Source organism: Rissa tridactyla, chromosome 13 (assembly GCF_028500815.1).
Source record: "Rissa tridactyla isolate bRisTri1 chromosome 13, bRisTri1.patW.cur.20221130, whole genome shotgun sequence".
Lineage (NCBI taxonomy): Eukaryota > Metazoa > Chordata > Aves > Charadriiformes > Laridae > Rissa > Rissa tridactyla.
The window spans coordinates 5,488,476-5,506,707 of NC_071478.1; the positions used below are offsets into that span (position 1 = coordinate 5,488,476).

At 41.7% G+C, this 18,232-nt stretch overlaps 1 protein-coding gene across 2 annotated transcripts in view; it reads left to right on the top strand.

Moving 5' to 3' along the window:
- The first annotated feature begins 4,462 nt into the window (after positions 1–4,462).
- Positions 4,463–18,232, top strand: part of ATP2A2 (ATPase sarcoplasmic/endoplasmic reticulum Ca2+ transporting 2) — a 49,225-nt gene continuing 35,455 nt past the window's right edge. For both annotated transcript variants that reach the window (XM_054219183.1, XM_054219182.1), the window contains exons 1-5: positions 4,463–4,687; positions 5,780–5,797; positions 5,890–5,972; positions 14,327–14,431; positions 17,490–17,628. In XM_054219183.1, coding sequence (XP_054075158.1) covers positions 4,570–4,687; positions 5,780–5,797; positions 5,890–5,972; positions 14,327–14,431; positions 17,490–17,628 — 463 coding nt within the window. In that variant the 5' untranslated portion in view covers positions 4,463–4,569. The remainder of the gene's footprint in view (positions 4,688–5,779; positions 5,798–5,889; positions 5,973–14,326; positions 14,432–17,489; positions 17,629–18,232) is intronic.

Genomic DNA, 18,232 nt, shown 5'->3' on the forward strand with positions numbered 1-18,232 from the left:
GTGACCAGTAGCTCTACTGTGAATCTGCTTTGCAGCAATAGGGGTGACTCAATGTTATTGCAATTTGAAGGAAAGCATCCTGCAGTCCTCTTGCAGGCCAAATTCCCATTTACTTCAATTAGTAAGCATTACAGGAAACGTTTTAATGCTGCTGCCTGATGTGTTGGCTGCTTCTTCTAATATATTACAGTGAAAAAAGATAGTAGGCCAAATGTATGAATGGTACACGTCCATTATGTGAATGGAATTTCATTAAGGCCAAAGCTGGCCTATTTTGTCATGTTTTTAAGGGTCGGCTCTAAGGGGTTCCACTCTAAAACCAAACTGCATCTTCCCTTCACGGCAGCAAAATAAATTAGTTTCCTTCTTGCTTAAAGATAGAGAATGTAAAGCTATCTGCACCTGCTGGAAGTATTAATCGCCTGGAAGCTTTCATGGGCTTGCACTGCTTAAGGCAAAGCTGAGGTGCCGTCATTCTGATTTGGGTCAAGATAACCATCTTCTTTAAGAGACAAGACAAATCTCATAGGAAACTTTGTGAATCCTTGCATAGCGATGGGAAATAACACTGATTTCAATTCACAATTCTAAATTTGTACGATATCAAGTGATGCCAAAATTAGCAGGTACTGCTTCTGCTATGGTATCTACATGGGTATTTGTAGTTCATTCTGCACTATGCTGTCTAGACCAAGCCTTGTATCTGTAAATGTTTTTCAAATGTGCAGCTGTCAGAAGATCTTTAATGATTTGGAGGGTATTACCTGCAAAGAAATCTTCACTGGTCAGCTAGCATCGGTCTTGCACAGCTGTGGAAAAACAGGGAAGCAATTGTAAAGGAAATGCAGAGTTTATTCTGCTCTGGAAGAGAAAGACCTATTGAGCAGTCCTTAATTTGGTCATTCTTCTCTCAAAATACACTGAGCCATAACAGAACACAGGACAGAACTAAACACAGGCAGAGGAGTATGCTTTCAGGTTCTTTCCAGATTTTATGTAGGATCTACGTTCAAAAGATGGGAAAAAAAGGGGAAGAATCAAGTGCCCTATTTGTAATGGATGAGAGACAAGCAATGGAAGTGGAGTTGTCAAACTGTGGCTGAACTAGTGAATCCCAAAGAATGCCAAGAGTTCCCCAGGATTCGCTAGAATGCAAACTCTGTTCGCTTTCCTAGCAGCATTTCTGCCTGTTAACAAGTTAGCCTGAAAGGACACCATATCTACTTTATTATACACTCTGCCAAGCTCTAATTGCACATGCCATGGTTCTGGTATGCTTAAAATAATTTTCCATAAACCCTTTTGGAAACAGGCACAAAAAGGAAACCAACAATGACATACAAAGTGTAACACAGGGAGAAATAATGTTACATGTGACCCGAGTTTCTTTCTAATACCAGTTTGTTTTGAAAATTGCTACTGATGCTTAACTTTATTGCTCTTTTACACCACTTAAAAGCAATACTTAAAGATAGAAAGAAAATGAAATGTAGGACACTCAAGTCCTTTACAGGTGCTCTTGTATATGAAGGCTAGTAAAATATGCTTGTGTGTAAAACATTGCTGTGGTAAATGTATTTTTACAAAAGCTTACATAAAACATAGGCTGTGTTAACGTGATAGAAGGGAAGAAACTACTCATTTAGAAGTACTGTGCTTGTCGTCAGTGAAATATGTTAATTCAAGTAGCGGGTGTTATTCCATATATAATGACTGTGGAAATTATGTATTTTTTAACGTTCCATATGCACTTAATATGGGGACTGACATTGAGTCTATCACGCAGAGGTGTCTGAGGACAGAGGTGCATATGTACATACCTGTGTGTTAGAGGATACTGAAAACTTCGATGTGGGTTAGGTGGGCCTGTGACAGGCATCAATCAGCAGTTCTGCTGGCATGGAGTATTTTCTAAGACATTTTGCAATAAATTTCAGACGCATCTGCACCTTGTGACTTCAGTTATGTTTTGGGGATGATGCGATCTTGTGTTCATACAATATCAAGAAAAGTATTAAAACTAGGTAAGAAACATACAGTAAACTATATAAACTATATAAAACTGTCATGTTGACATTCTTTACATCTCTAACAGGGTATGCCTATATACGTGCAGTCTGAAGTAGTAGTATGAGAAGCAACATAACTGTATTCAAGCAACATTTGGCTATGCTGATTAATCCCCTTGATAAGCAAGATAAAATTAATACAGGAAAGGCATGGAATAAGTAATTGTCATACTTGAACTGGATCGTCATATCTAACTCATTAATTTTTATTCAGAACTGCCCTGTCGAGTGTAAAGATGCTGTCAAGTTATCCTTACCTGGACATTGGCTAGTGATGCCGTAGACTTTTTTAGGGCAGTTGTACTTTTGCTAGAAAGGATACAGGGTCGCACATACCCTACAACATTGCAATTTTATATTGGTTGTCCCCTCTCCTTACTCCTTTTACTAATACAGAGGTTAAGACTAAGATATTTTCCTTCCAGATCAGACATACCGTTTCTTATAGCATGGTACTGTGGGTGGTTTGTAACTGTGATGGATATGCAGATTGTATGTAGGCTCTGCATTTATGTAAGCCAGCACACATGTGGAGATCAGCTTTTATATTTGCACACGCATATACAAGAACATTGCTCGGCACTGAGTGCTTCTAAGGGAAGGTAATGGTAATTATATTGTGTACTGAATTGCTTGCTGTGTTGCAGGTGTCATTAATGTCAGTTGGTGCCGGTGTCTCTCACAGTTTGTATTGTGCTCACTGAAGTTTCTATGAATTATTGGGTGGGACGGGTAAATCAGTCAGTTTTCTGTGTTCTATATTGGTTTGTGAGTCTGTGTCAGTTATCGAGACACTGCGCTGAGGGAAGCTGGTATCTCACACCACACACGCTGCTGAAATCACACTGTGCAGTTTATACCTCCTTACGTTATCTCGGCGCGAGCCAGGGCTGAGTGTGCGTGTCACTGTTATGCTGGCGGGGCAACGGCTGCGGCAGGAATTGGGGAAGTTCTGCAAAAGACGTTGCCGGGTGTCAGCGCAGGCCTCAGCGCAGGGGCAGGCCCTCCAGGGAACGCACCCCCTCAGCACCAACATGGAGGCACACAGACCTGGCTTCTCGCCCTCACCTCGGGTGCACTCATGGCTGCATGAGGCTCCTGTCATGACAGAGGCAGGGGCAGCCCCACACTCACCCTTTGGCCGCGTGAAGCTCCTGTCACGACAGAATTGAGGGCGGCCCCATCAGGCAGGCTGACACTCCTGTCACGATACGCGCCGGGGCAGCTCCGCGCCAACCCTCTGCGCTGAGGCGCCTATCGCGACAGCGCGCACTCCGGGCGGCAGGCAGCTCCCCTCAGCCGCCGGGGCAGCCTCGCTCCCCCTCAGCCACTAGGCAGTGGGTTGAAGCCGGGACAAACGGCGGCCGCGGCGGTTCACACCGGGGCAGGGGGCGGGAAAGCGGAGACCCCACCTGCGGGCCTCTCCCACGGCGGAGCGGAAGCGCTCCCGCCGCCGCATGAGGCTGCATCACCCGCCTCCGCCTCCTCCGGGCCGAGGGCGGGCGGATGGTCGCGCTGCGCAGGACCGCGCCAGGCGCCGCCGCCGCCACCGCCTCAGCGCGGCGGGTGGGGCCGCGCCTTCCCCCCGCCCCGCGCCGCGCGCCCCGCCAATGAGCGGCGTCCACATGCCGCGGCGGCGAGAGGGGCCCGGGCGGCCCAGCGCCCGTAAGTTACATTAGAGCAGCCGCCGCCGGTGCGCGACCGGAGCGAGCGGGAGCCAGCGGCGAGGCCGGGCGGGCGAGCGAGCCCAAAGCCCTGACGGCGATCAGCGGCCTGGGCCGGCGAGGGGAGGATCGGGCTGCTAGAGGGGAGGGGGCGATTCCGACCCTTCCCGGCGGAGGCGAGGCGGGCAGCGGGGCAACTGCGCCTTTTTCTTCCACCCCCACCCCCCGCCTCTGGAGGCGAGCGGGGCGTGCCGTGCCGCTATCACCCACCGCGAGGGCGGCTCGGAGCCTGGTGAGGCGAGCGGAGAGGCCGCTCGGCCACCTGGACGCGGCCCATCCCCGCGCGAGCAGCCGCCGCGCCCCGCACGCCTTCCCCGCGCCCCTGAGGCGACAGCGGTGCCGCGGGCCCGCGCCTCTCTTCTCCCTCTCCTCAGCCGCCCGGCCGGGGCCGGGGAGCGCCTGAAGCCCCGCTCATCCCCGCTGGAGAGGCGGCTCGGCTCCCTCAGAAGGCGTGTGGGGTGGGAGGGGGGCGGGGGCTTTTATTTTTTTCCCTGTCCTCCGGCGGCTTTCCCCCCCCCCCTTTTTTTTTTTCTAATTTTTAATATTTTTTTTTTTTATCTCTCCCTCCCGCCTCTTCCGAGAAGAGTGAGGCGCTGAGGAGGGCTTCGGGGGCTCCTCTCTGTTGCGGGAGGGGTCTATGGTGATAGCACGGGGGCGGTGGGGGAGAGAGCGAGGGGCTGAGGAGGGGGCTCGCCGCCGCGCCTGCCGCCGCCGCCGCTGAGGAGGAGGAGGAAGAAGAAAAGGCCAGGCACCATTTGCTGCTCCCTGCCCCAGCCATGGAGAACGCGCACACAAAGACTGTGGAGGAAGTTTTGGCTTATTTCGGCGTCAACGAAAGCACCGGGCTCAGCCTGGAGCAAGTCAAGAAGCTGAAGGAGAAATGGGGCTCCAACGGTAGGTGAAGCGGCCCCGCGCCGCCCGCCTCGCTCCGCCGCGGGGATGCTGCCGCTCGTCGCCTTCCCCTTTCTGCTCCCTTTTTTTCCACTCGTCTCTCTTCTCACTCATCCTTCTCCGGGCCCTGTTTCAAGGCCTAACGTGTGTGTGTGTGTGTATTTGCGAAGCCGGCATCTCTTGCAGGACCCGGAATAGGAGCGAGGGAGAGAAGATGGCTGACTTGAACTCCACCTCGTGGGTTTCTTTCATACCCCAAGCTCACAGGGCTGCCCTGGAAAGGAGGATGTCACCTCCGTTTCCTTTCACCTTAACGGTGGGAAATCTTCTTCCATTCTGAAATGAAGCGCTGTGGGTTTGGAGGTTTTTTTTGTCCGTCTTGACCTTCATTTTTCCCTGCTTTTTAGTGCCTTTCTGTCCCTTATTTTACATTCTTCTCTCGAGTCGGGGCACAGAATAGAGCGGATAAGGTGTTTCTTTTTTTTTTTTAATCCTTATTGCTTGGCCTTCCTAGTCCCTTTTGAACTCCCGTGCCTTTGTGTAAAAATGAAAAGCTGTGAGAAGATTATACGGTGGGTTTTTTTTTTAGCTTTAACAGTGCTTTTATGCCTCTTGAATTACTAAATCTAGTTGCAGGGTACTAAAAGGGAGAGCATAAGTAAGAAAATATCCTTAAAATGGAGGAAAGAATTTGAAATATTTTGAATCAGGTTTGGTGGTTTGTTTCTTTTAAGTGAATGTGGAGGGAAACCTTTGTCACAAAGCATTTGAAAAGCGTTTTGAGCCTTTGACCCTTTGTGTGCAGCAACAGCAGAAGTCCCACAGCTGGCTGGAGTGATGACTTGGCTGGATTATAACCCTTAGCACGTTCCGGCAAATCTGTATGTGTCTTAAAATGCAAAACTATCGGGCCTATTCAGATGCTCTAATGAAAAGAGCCACCTTAATGGGGCTTTCAGTGTGTCTGTCAAATCCAACCCAGTTGAGTGTGCAATTCAGGAACAGTATCTGGTGGATGCCTTATAATGTTCTAATGTGTTTCTTCAATGATTTCTTTTCTTTGACATGCCTCCTGGAAAAATCATCCACTGACAGAGTTACCAGCAGAGGAAGGTAAGCATGTTCTTGAAAGCATCTGCTGATTCTTGTTGATAATTCATCATTTTTTTATGTACATGATTAAATGGCTTTGTTACATATTGCAGGAAAAACCTTACTCGAGCTTGTGATTGAACAATTTGAAGACTTACTAGTTAGAATTTTGTTGCTGGCAGCTTGCATATCTTTCGTAAGTATGAAATTCTTCTATTTCATAGGCTTCTGTATTGCAGAATGACAGATGTCTCATTGTATAGGAACTGTACACGCTGAAGTTATTCCCTTTCTCAAAAGGTAGTGGTATAAGATGTGAAGTAAATTGCTATCTCTTATATTAGTTGTCTTGTGAAGAGGTTTCTGTATGCTAGAAAAGAAAATTTCAGGGAATCTTTCATTGCATGAGTCATAAGTACGTAACAACACTAGACAGACATTTTAAAAAGTACTTCTCATTCAACCCAGTTTACTTATTTGAGGTGGGATTTCCCAATGCTTTTGTTGGCTTTGAAAACTAACCTTGAGTGCGTAAGTGTTTAACTGGACATTCTTCTTGCCTTTGAGTTAATCGTTATCAAGCCCAATGTATAATCATTGGAAGACATTTTTGGATGCAATGCAGACTGTAAATAGAATTTACATGGCGAATATTCCAGTTGCCTTCCCTTCCTGATAATAGCAAGGTGACAGTTGTTGCTTTTGACAGTGACAAGAATGATGACGGCTGTGATGGCACCATTGTTGACCAAATTTGGTAACTGACCTTTGGATAGTCTAGTCATTAAATGGACATCTTGCTTTGCATACAGGATTAAAAGAAGAAGAATACTTTTAATTTTTTTTTAAAGCATGTTTAGGCAATCTTTCTACATAATGTGTAAAGGGCATGTTTTTGCTGAAAAACTGGAAAACTGAGCAAAGGCTAAGTATAGAAGGAAGATGAAGGATGTGTGTCTTGAGGAGCTGGACGACAGAAACAAAACTGTGCAGAATATTAAATTGTTTAGGTAGGAGTTAAAGTTTATAGTAGACTTTGCCCTAGAGTTGTAATTAACTACTTCAGGAAAAAAAAAATAATGCTGCAGCTCTTGGGGGGGAGTGGAAATTGTGGTGACTCTTTAGCTAAGGGCAGCTAATTAGGACAGGCAGAGGAGACCGTACTCTGAAGCTGTTCTGTTTGCTGGGGGAAGGATTGCCCTGTTGTGGCTGCTGCAGTGTATACTGTGTTGCTGATCCTCACCAAGAGAGGTTTCAGCTATCCCCACACTGACACCTTTCAAAGCGCTTTGGGTTTTGGTATGCATATACCATTACCACGTAATGATTGGTGGCATTGATCTTTTACTCACTCCTCTGTTTCTTGGGGAGGAAATCAGGCTGGTTACAGAAAATTGAATAAACCGGTCATTAAAAGCTTCCCCCCCCCCCCCACTCCTCTTTCCCATTTTCCTCTCCTGGAGGGTGAGAAGGAGATGTATTTTTGTTCCAGAAAACTCAGAAATGTTTGTCTCATTCCATGAGATAAATGACAGTACAGAAGTTTGTTAGCCTTTCATGACAAGGTACTCTATTTATTATAACCAAGTAAGTGAAAAATCAAATTCACCAAACTTTAAGCTTTCATTGCTGAATCTGAGAAGGTATGATACCAGACTGACAGAGGTCATAGAACATACACTGCCGAGCCCTCTTTGAAAACTTGATTAGTAGCTAGATTTGGTTTCTTCTTTCACTATGCTTAATTTTCCTATCTAATTAAGAGGAGACTGTAGTCTCATGTAGTGTAGGATAGATCTGGGTTTTCTGCTTCTGTGCAACTGGCACGGTGTATGACCTTGGATTACTGCTCTGCCTTTTTTGTCTTCTGTTTAAGAGTTATGGGTACCCAGTATGAATTGATGTCAGTAGTAAAGATTTTTTCATGAAATGCAGAAGAAAAAAATAGATATAGTTTTGGTACTTTAAAAGCACTTCCCCTTTGTGTTTGTTTCTGGCTTTTTCCCTGCTCAAAAGATCTGTTGTCTGATCATCTGTTGTCTGATCATCTGTTGTCTGGTTTTCTTAGGTTTTAACAGTTTTTTTTCTTGATGAAAGCATGTTAGAGACTTTTGTAGTAATCTAAAGAACTATTGAGTATGTTGATATAAATACTGTATTGCTGCAAAAAATTGGATGTGATTAACGTCACCTAAATTCTGGTCTGCCTGAAAATGTCTGAATAGGGTATGTAGCTGTGTTAGGCTTGTGGACAGTAATTGTTCCATGAGAACACTTGAAAATACTACATTGAAAACTGAAATTGTACATAATGCTGAGATTACAAATTATGCTAAGTCATTCTTCCCATAGAAGAACTTTATGCTAGAGCTAACTTCAGTGTCTTTATTATGCTATCTTTTACAAGCCTTAGAAATTCAGTTTTTTCCATTCGTACTGGTTGCGAGGCATGCAAAACTCCCAGTACCTTAGAGATCTCGAAATGGATAATTATGCTTAAAATGGAGTCAGTTAAATATGCGTTGGATTTGGATGTTGAGTAATACTGCTGAGAGCTGCTCTTTAATGAGTCAAGACTTCTGGCTTTCTTGGGGGCAGTGTCAGATCCTACAGAATCATACTGTGGAACTTAGTGAAGTGCTGATTCTCACTTCAATGACCGCTTTTTACTATGATTTATTGTTTGATAGACCATAAACTGTAACACTTGAGTAGAAAGTAGGACATTGTATAGTGTACCAACAGAAATAAGGTTGGAGAATGGCTCCTGTTTCAAGTAACTTTCAACTGAAGACTTCTAGGCCTGGTGTATGTCCAAAAGGGAATTTTCATCAAGATGCTTAAATAAGTAGTTTCCTTTGAATGACAAGGGATGGGAAAAGGTGGCTTACTGAGGACTTAAGAAACAAATGACCCTAAAAGCCCCCAGGTTACTAATGGGGGGGCTGAGTGTTGGAATTGGGCATGAGTATGTAGCATTCATTTTTTTTTTAAATGTGTCACTGAAAACTTACTCTAATTTGAAGGATGGCATAGGTGCAGTTAGGACAGTGAATGTAGCAGTGTTCTTCACCAGCTGTACATCATCAATTAAAAAAAATATGTTGAAGATTCAGGTATGAGAGAGGTGATCTTGAGGTATATAGATTATTGTTTTGTGTTGTGGAGGCTTTTCTGATGATTGTGTTGTGATCATAAATCATATTAGATTCTTACTGTTGTGACTGCATGGAAACAGCCGTCTTTAACATTGAGATCTGCATTAGGTTTTTGTGCAGAAACATCCCCTTTTACATACAATATGAACCTCTGTTCAAAGTGTCTTTTGTGTCCTCTACTCCCACACCCCCTTGTCAGGTATGTGTCAGTAAAATAAATCAGACTAACAGCTGAATCTGTGTCCCCCTGGCTGATTGTAGGAGTCATATGCTGCCTGTTGGCTGTAGATACTATGTCCTACATTCCAAGTTGGAGCTGCTGTTACAGATGTGCCTAGTTAGTAACAGCTTAAATCTTACACTGTTTTTTCTTCAGTATTTTTATTGGCCTTAAGTATGGCTTTTGAAAAGAAATAATTTCTGATGGTGATTAAATGGATCTAGGTTTCGTCTTGGACCTTGTCTTGGTGGTCTGTTGAATCTATGCAGAAATTGAACTGCTGAGATATTCAGCAGTTCAAAGGCCTTCATAACCTGACTTTCTAGGTGCAAGTAAGAGGATGTTTAATTTTGAATGAACTAGGGCTTTTAATTCTTGCTACTTGTGTAGCATGTATTCAGGTCCACAGTATTTACATAAAAGAACAGCTTTGCTGTATGACTTGGGCAAGTTGTTAGATGAGCATCTGATGTAGAGTAGTTCTCCGGTAAAGTACATATGTTTTAAATGGTGATGTATGCTTAACCATGCAATCTTATCTTTGCATCGCAATTCTACTGAATTTTCTTCTATGAGATGCAGCATAGACTTTAAACTCTACCAAAAATTTGAGTATTAATATAGCAATAGGATTCCCACCCCCCTCAATTCTTTGATTCCTAAGATGATTGAGAAGTGAATGTTCTGGGGATGTTTTCTAATAGTGGATATCCACGTTTAGATTAAAACAATACATTGTGGTTTAATCCAGGGATGATTATAGCCTCTGAATTAGCATGAGCACAACCAAATCTGTGTTAAAAGGGGAGCAAAGCTACTCTTGGAGGAAGCAAGATGTACTAGTAAAAATGTTGCAGGTGTTGCCCTGGTATCACCCCAAAAGCTACCTGCTAAGGTCAGTAGCAGTGAGTATGTGGTACAAGATAAGGATTGCTGTAGAACATTACGCTGACATGCTTTGAGCTAAACTTGGATTACTCAATACCACCCAAGATACCAGCTGATAGTTAGGGCTGATAAAACTGTGAGAAGTAACTGTGATTCCATTTTACTTGGTAGAAATTAAACTGTAGGTGCTATGTGTGTTCCCCCTCCCCCCCCATATTGCTACTATAAACACAGGAATGTGTTTATCTTCAGAAATAGAGAGTAGCATATCTGATGGGTGCTTAGAATCTGCTAACCCAGTAAAATTCTTAATTTTGTACTTACATGTGTGGTCAGAATATCTGTTGGGGTGGTTTTGGGTGGTTTGGGTTTTTTTCTTCTCTCTCCTTGGGTAGGAAATAAAAATCTCTACTGAATAATAGAACTAAAATTCAGAGATTTGCTTTAGTATTTCCTAGTGTTCAGCATAACTGACATGGAACAAGTATCAGGTCTACTCAAATAGTTTGCATCTGCATAATTTTAAGATAATTTGTACTGAAAAGAGAAATCACTCAGGGTTTTGTCAGCAATAGTTAGTACTCTGTCCAAAATATACTAAATTTAAATTCACAGTATCACAAGAGAAGAAAGCTTTCTTAAAAGCAGTCCATGGTTTTACATGACCTGCTTTAGTTAGTCCAGTGCTTATTTTTGTTAGGTGGAGATCTTACTCTCCCAGCTTGCTTCTAAGTTTCCATTGTCAAAATGAAAAACAAACAAAAAACCTTGTTAGGTTGCTGACAACAAACTGTTTGCTTTTCCTCTGTTAGTAGTAAGCGGGTACAGCCTGCTGGGCAACAGAGTTCTATCTTGAAACTTCCATTCTTTAATTCTGTTTTTGTTACCCAATGATATATAGTCATCTGAGACAACTTGCCTCCATAACTTATCTGTCAATGCAGAGATGCTTAACTTGTAGAAATGCAAAAAGCTCTGAGGAGGCTTCTGTTCTTCTGACTGCTTTCATCAGTAGTCACCTCATTGCTGGCTGACTTCTGCATTGTACCCCTGCCCCCTTTTTACAAATAACCATGAAAACCAAGTGCTGGTTGCCTGTCACTGTGTATTTTTTGGCTTAGTGTCCTGCAGGTGCATCCCATTAAGCTTTGATTAAAATAGGCTTCTGCAAGCCATAGCTCTAGCAGCCCTAAAGCAAATAGGCTGAATGAAAGTTGTCCTTTAAGCTACTTACATTAGCTGTTGATATGGGACTTTTATGCCTGGCTATTAATTTCTCTTATATTTTCAGACTTGCATTTCTCTTGAGCAATTATCTTACTCTCTTTTCCTACTCTTTTAAGCTTCTTAAATACATGGTAACTTTACTTATTGACCATACTGCCTGAACAGTACATTGCAGATCAATGACCTGGAAATAAAGCTGCTCTACATGTGAGTCTTAAAAGTGATTAGGGCTAAAATATGGTGAGGCTCTTTGGAGTAGTAGTCAAATAAAAGATCTCTCATTGAAAAACTCTCCAGGGTCTTAAAGTGTGCTAATGAAAACTTTTCGTCAAGGACTCAATGCCTTGGACAAGAATTGTCTAGTCTATACCAGGCTTCAGCATATGATCTGTTGTTACTAAAAAAGCTTAGTTAAATACCTGTATTCCTTGTTCTACTTTCTCTTTGGTTTTTACTGTGGTTTTGTTTTTTCGCTTCAGGCTGCTATCGAGTAATAAACCTGATCTGTTACAGCTGTATGTGTTCTGTATCACAAGTGTACTAAATGGAGTGTTAATATAGCTGTAGTCTGCTGTAACAAAAGCAAGAACTTGCAATGTATTCTGTTGCTTATATGTCTATATTTACTAAAATGTTCTAAAACTAGAGCTTGGATCTTCCCACTGTTGGTAATTTTGTGGAAACTTTTTGGGGGAGAAATGTGTGTTACTGGCTTCCAGGATTAACTAGATAATTCATTCTAATCTGGCCACAGATTGATAGTTTTGCCAAAAAACCAACAGTGAAGATGTAAAGCATCGGATCTGTGCTGTCAGGATTTCTAATCTGAGTTCATCTGCTCTTCTTGAAATAATCACTTTTTGAAAGAAAAGAACCTTCGAAAACTTAACTTTAGTTCTCCTTGACATACTTGGATCTTGCTGTCCTTGGGGCAACTTCCCTTCTTAAAGTTTTAGGCTTCCTCAGTGTTATTTTACGAAACGCGTGGTCTTCAATCCAAAAAGATTATGATTTTAAAGCATTGTGTAAAGCAGATGTCTTATTCCAGTTAACCTTGTAGGTGCCTGGTCCGTTAAGAACATGACAAAATGATTGAATTTACTTGCTTTGTTGGAAGCAAAATGGACTCTGTGGAATTCCAGTAAAAAAAAAAAAATGAGGGCAGAAACAGGATACCAAGCAGCTTTTCTGATGGCAGCGTGTGAGCTTGTATATGCTAAGAAATCTGGATATGCACTGTTAGCCATGTCTGTAGCTCCACTGGAGGCGCCAGTGCTGGTGCAGAGCAAAAGCTATCTGTGGGGTAAAGTGTGGAGGGAAGACTGCAGCGTGGAGCACTGTGTGACTGCTCCAGTAGGTCAAATGGGAGAAGTTGTTACTGGGGATTGGACATAAGTGGTGTGGGAGGAGGGAAGCGTTAAAAGAGAAGTCGCTGCCCGAGCACTCGCACGCCATTCAAGGAGTTGCACACACACCACTCTTCGTGCATCTTTTAGTCCAATGGTGATTTTTGGGGTAACACGGGAAACTTAAAAGTCCCAGACTTAGGGAAAAACACTATCGAAGCACCAGTGTGTTACGGACATTTTCCTCATGCTAAAAGACTAAACAGCACTGTACCAGCTGCTAGGAGAATTATGGAGAAAATTAACTATTGTGGCCTAAAGGCTTCAGCAAATCTAGCCACTTAGGCTAAGTAAAGCTAGGCAAACAGCATAAATCACACCATATTATAACCCTAAGTAATTTATTCTAATTAAAACTTACTTATTTCAGCTAAACAACTAATATCTCTCAACAGTAGGGAACACCGAGATGTAGAGAGCATTAAGAGATCCTAACTAAATATCTTCTTCAGAGTGATTACACAGACCCTCAAAATGTTGTGTTGCCAGCTGGAATGTTTCAGTCTTATTAATCTTAAGCTGGATCTTATAAGTTTATCCTTTTGTAATAAAAAATTGTTGTTGCATTGGATTTGCTTGACAGTCTGTTTTCTGCTTGAGGCTTTCATGCTGCTGCTCCTTCCTTTTAACATCCTGGAGTGTTTCACAATTGAGCAATAGCTCTGAGCAGCACGTTGGTGGAATTATGGCGCTTGCTTTAGTAACGGTTTGCTCGCTGCAGTCTTCTAGTGATTCAGAGTGCTGTTGCCTGACTACCAGCCCTAATTATCTCGACACGTTGTTCCTATTTACTGTCACTTTCCAGGCTTCCTGTTGCTCAACACGTTGATGAAAAAGCTCTTCCTCTCTGGTTGTGTTTGCTTGACTTTTCTTTAGTAACTGCACAACTCTGCAGAGGCCCTGACATACACTCATTCAAGTCAAGTGAATAGCAGAAGCCTAAAACTAGAGTCTAATTCTAAAGCAAATGAATTCAAGTAAAATCTACGTGGAGCTGTTTATGCAAGTCCTCAAGTTGATTTCCTTTTAAAAATCCAGTTTTGAGTTTTATCAGCTGTTCAGCTCAGAATTCAGCTTCATGTGTAACTATACAATTCACTTAAATTGTTCAATAAGGCACTACTTGTCTTTAAATAAGTAGGTGCTTATTTTTTGTATCTACTCACTGAAAACTTCTAAAGCTGTTTTCATTTGTGTGTCTAAGTTATTGGTAAAGAACAATTAACTTGGTTAAAATTCAGATTCTGGCAAAGCTTTAGTGTTCTAAGTAGTCAAACTAATCTGTCTGCATCCTGGTCTAGACAGTAATGAAACATTTTTTTGAAACTTTTCACTGCCGTAGCTGTTTTCACAACTTATGCTTTCATTTGTGAAGCAAAAGTAGCAATATGTTTCCCAAATAAATGGCTTGCCCCTTTAAAAGAAGAGCAGCCTTGGAAATGAACTTTGTACTACTTCAGTAAAGATTTTCTCCTTTTCCATTGCATATTGCCAACTCATTCATGAACTACAAAACTACTCCATGGAAGAATGAGGGGTTTCAAAAATTGCTCAAATCTAAGCAGTTGAACCTCAAGCTGAAACTTACCGGGTCTTAAGTTTGCAAGGTGTCTGTATAAATCAGTAATTTAAATAATTCTTTCTCTTACAGGTCCTGGCCTGGTTTGAAGAAGGTGAAGAAACAATCACAGCGTTTGTAGAGCCTTTTGTAATCTTGCTTATATTAGTAGCCAATGCAATTGTGGGAGTGTGGCAGGTATGTGGTATTTTTACAACATCAAATCACTAATGTTTTGGAGGTTTTTTGATTTAAGAGGAAGGACTGTACAGCGTAGTGTCAGGTGCTTCATACAATGCAAGTAATATGTGTTGCTAACTTTAGATTCCTGAGAGCCAGCATACTGTAGAGCTTCTGGACAGAAAGCGTTGACTTAAAGGTAAAATGAAAGCTTCAGAAGTATTGCCAAAAGGGCAGAGTGCCCATCAGTGTAGCCACACGCTGGTGAACATACAAACTAGGCAGTCCAGAATGAAGGCCTGAATTCAGGAAATAAATCAAATTTTGCAAAGCTAAAAAGACATCAGGGATTGGCTTGCCAAAAAAGAAGTTTTGTCAACTAAGGAACAAAGGATGGAACATGTGTAATCTAGTTTCTTGTCTGTTTGCTGTTGAGACAGATGCCATGTTTTAGTACGCTTATTAGTACAGTATTAATTCTTCCTATTCAATTTAAGTGTACGTCTAAAGACTGCATTTCTGTCAAAAGGCAGAAGTTTCTTCTGAAAACATCTAAATACTATGAAATTTTTCCTACGTTGTCAACTGTCAGATGAATTAGATGGCTTTTTGTAAATCGTATTGGCAGTAACATCAGTAATGTATTCTAATGCTTCTTGAGATGCCAAAACAAAATTGCTCATATGACTTTAGTTTACTAATTTGACCACTTCAGGTAGGGCATGTTTTATTAGAACTGTTTTTCTGCAGATAGAAAGTATTCTAGGATTTTTATGATAATTTAAGTTCTCTGTAAGGTTGATTGGTTTTTTGGGGGGTTTTGTTTTTGTTTGTTGGGTTTTTTTTTTAAAGGGAGTGATGTTAATGTGACGTAATTACTTGCTATCTTAGCAAGTTAGGTTTCATGCTTTAAAACAATAATAAAATAAATAAATAAAAAAAAACCTTTCACAGAATTGTCTGAAATAACAACAAAATTGAGAGGAGGAGCCCTATTTACAGGTTTAAACATGTTAGAGAGGGGCCTACACACTGGAAGGCACCAGAGTGGAATTCAGTGGCATTGCTGCACATTCCTGTGCTCTGCTTTGTGCTCGCCCACGTAAGCTGGATGAAGTCTAACCCTTGGAAAAAATCAGTTTTTAGCAGTACCCAGCTTGCTGCACAACTGCTAGAGCTAGTTTGGAGAGAAGAGGTAATGTCAGTCAAGGGATGATAGCATTGCCCCCTTAAGTGTCACTTTCTATTCAAATCTTCATAAAGCAATTATGCAAGAATTAATCTTTAACTTTGAGTTAGAATTTTGCATGTAGTAATTGTAAGTATGAAATGTAAAGCGATCTATATAGTTTGGGGACGTTCTCGTGTAGTTGCATACCCTGATTTAGCAAATAACCAATTGTTTTTCAGCCATTATAGTGTGCAAAGAATACCTATATATATATATATATATATATCTACACGCAGTGAACTCAAATGTGAAACAGAGTTGCTGTGCAGATGAAATGACTCATTCCCTTGTTTTAATGGGCATGGAAAATACGTCACAGTACGTAGTCTCCACCCATAAATGTATCTGTTTCTACAGGTACTTGATGTGAGCAACTGAGTCATTGCCTCAGCTCTGCCCTCCTCAACCTTTCCTCTCACGTGCCCTTTTCCCGAAGTGCCATCTGCTAGTACTTCAGTGGTTGGCAAGGTAGTCTAACTACCGTAACTTCAAGCAAACCGGGAACAAAAACATAGAGCCTAACACGCTGAGCTGGCTGTCCTTGCTGAACCGTGTTTCATTCTTTTTTATTTCTCCTTTTTGAAGGAAAAGTTCCATTTAACTAACTTTGCATTTGTGGGACTTTCTTTTGTACCTTTAAGGTTTTGTCTGATGTTAACTCTTAGTTAATCCACAGGAAAGCAATATCATTATTATTGTGCTGAGGAGCAGAATTAATTTACCTGGCGGACTATGAGGCTACTATTAATTATGGCTTTATGGGTCTGTGCTGGTATTTCTGCACTGCTTGGTACTGAGCTGTGTCAGTCCTTCAAGGTAGTTTTGGTAATGCTGGTTTTCAGCCGCATTGTTATGCGGAAGTACCTAGTACCTCAACCTTTGAATTTCTGAAGATTAGGGTTCTGCTTTGATATGTGCAGGAGGAGTTTTTATTATCTGGAAAAGCTGTTATGTATTTGAAGGGCAGATGTTCTAAAAACTATGTGCACCCTTACCATTATCTATTAATCATCAGGATTATATGATTTTTGTATTTGTCAATAGGCTGGAAAGTGGAAAATAAGTTAATTCTCCAAGAGCTAGAGAAGGAGGACTTGACAAGCTGTTGGTTTCTTATGTTGTCCTTTATCTAGGTGGCATCACGACACTGATATCAATCTCTGCTAGTGCTTAGCTGAGAGAACTGCGCTTAAGATAGGAAAGCTATTGTGCTAGTGTTAGTGGAAATAAAAAAGGTTGATGTGTGTGGGGATTCATCTGAGTTCGTAAACTGTTAGAGGCTCTGGGTAACTTTCTTGTCTGTATGCTTTAATTTCACTTCAGTGTGACTTGATTTGCTGAAACGAAGTTGATAATACGGTGTTTGAGCTCTGTCTAAACTTGACCCTTGATTTCTATCAGTAGGTGAAGTTCAGTAGTGATAGACCATTCCAGTCTGAGTCTAAGCTGCTCCAGCTGCTAAGGTACAGCTGAGACAGGACTACATCCATGAGTCTTAATTCTGCTTAGTGCTTCTGGTTTTTACATCAAAAAGCATCCCTGTGTTACATAGAACTCTGCGTGTGGCCTCCCTGTAACAAGACACTGGATATTCTTGATGGGAAATGCTGTGGAGTTCGAATAAGCAACTTGTAGGTTCTAAATGCCCACTAATATCTGAATTATGTTGTAATGATTTCCAGGCAGCAACCTCACAAGGGCAGAGGTCACATAATTTTCTCTATGAACAAATGTAGTTGAGCTGAGTCAGTAGTATTCATATGATAATGCATTTGAAAAATTGGATCTGACAAGTGTATTTTTCCTTTAGAGCTTTTAAAATTACACATTTTTGCTGTATTCTAGGAAAGAAATGCTGAAAATGCTATTGAAGCGCTTAAAGAATATGAACCAGAAATGGGCAAAGTGTATCGACAAGACCGGAAAAGTGTACAGAGGATTAAAGCAAGAGACATTGTCCCAGGCGATATTGTAGAAGTGGCAGGTAAGGCTCCTGTATGTAGTATATATGTGTATCAGCATATTATTGTAAAATTGGGGGGGTCTTTTCTTATGCTTTGAGGCCCTGGGGGGGGTTTTCAAAGACACCTAAGTATGTGCTTCACTTAAGAACAGTCTTGCTGTTCTATGTTTATCTGTAATTACCTTAAATGTGCATTTGTATTGAGGGGATTGTTTTTCAAATTACCACTTAGTTTAATTGCTAGGTCTAAAAGCAAAGCATCTTAATTGGAGTACAAGTTTTAACGCTTGTCACAACTCTATAATTTTAATTTTCTAAAGTCTGATTTCAGAGTGTCTTAACTGTTTTCTGTCACAAAATACTCTTTTCCTTGCTTTTAAATGTGTTGAGTTTCCTTGGGTTCTGGAATACAGAGATTTTTTTATTTACTGTGTTTAGTCATGCTCTGACCTTTATAGAAGAAAAGCTAATTTCATGTGAAGGCTTTTCCAACTCTTACACTTGTAGCAGCAGTGCCTTTCAACTTCTCTTCCCAAATGTCTTCATCTGTCCTCTCTGCTGTATGACGGGCATGTGACCTCATTGTTTTCTTATGGTTCATAATTCTTTATTGCTTCTTTTGCTA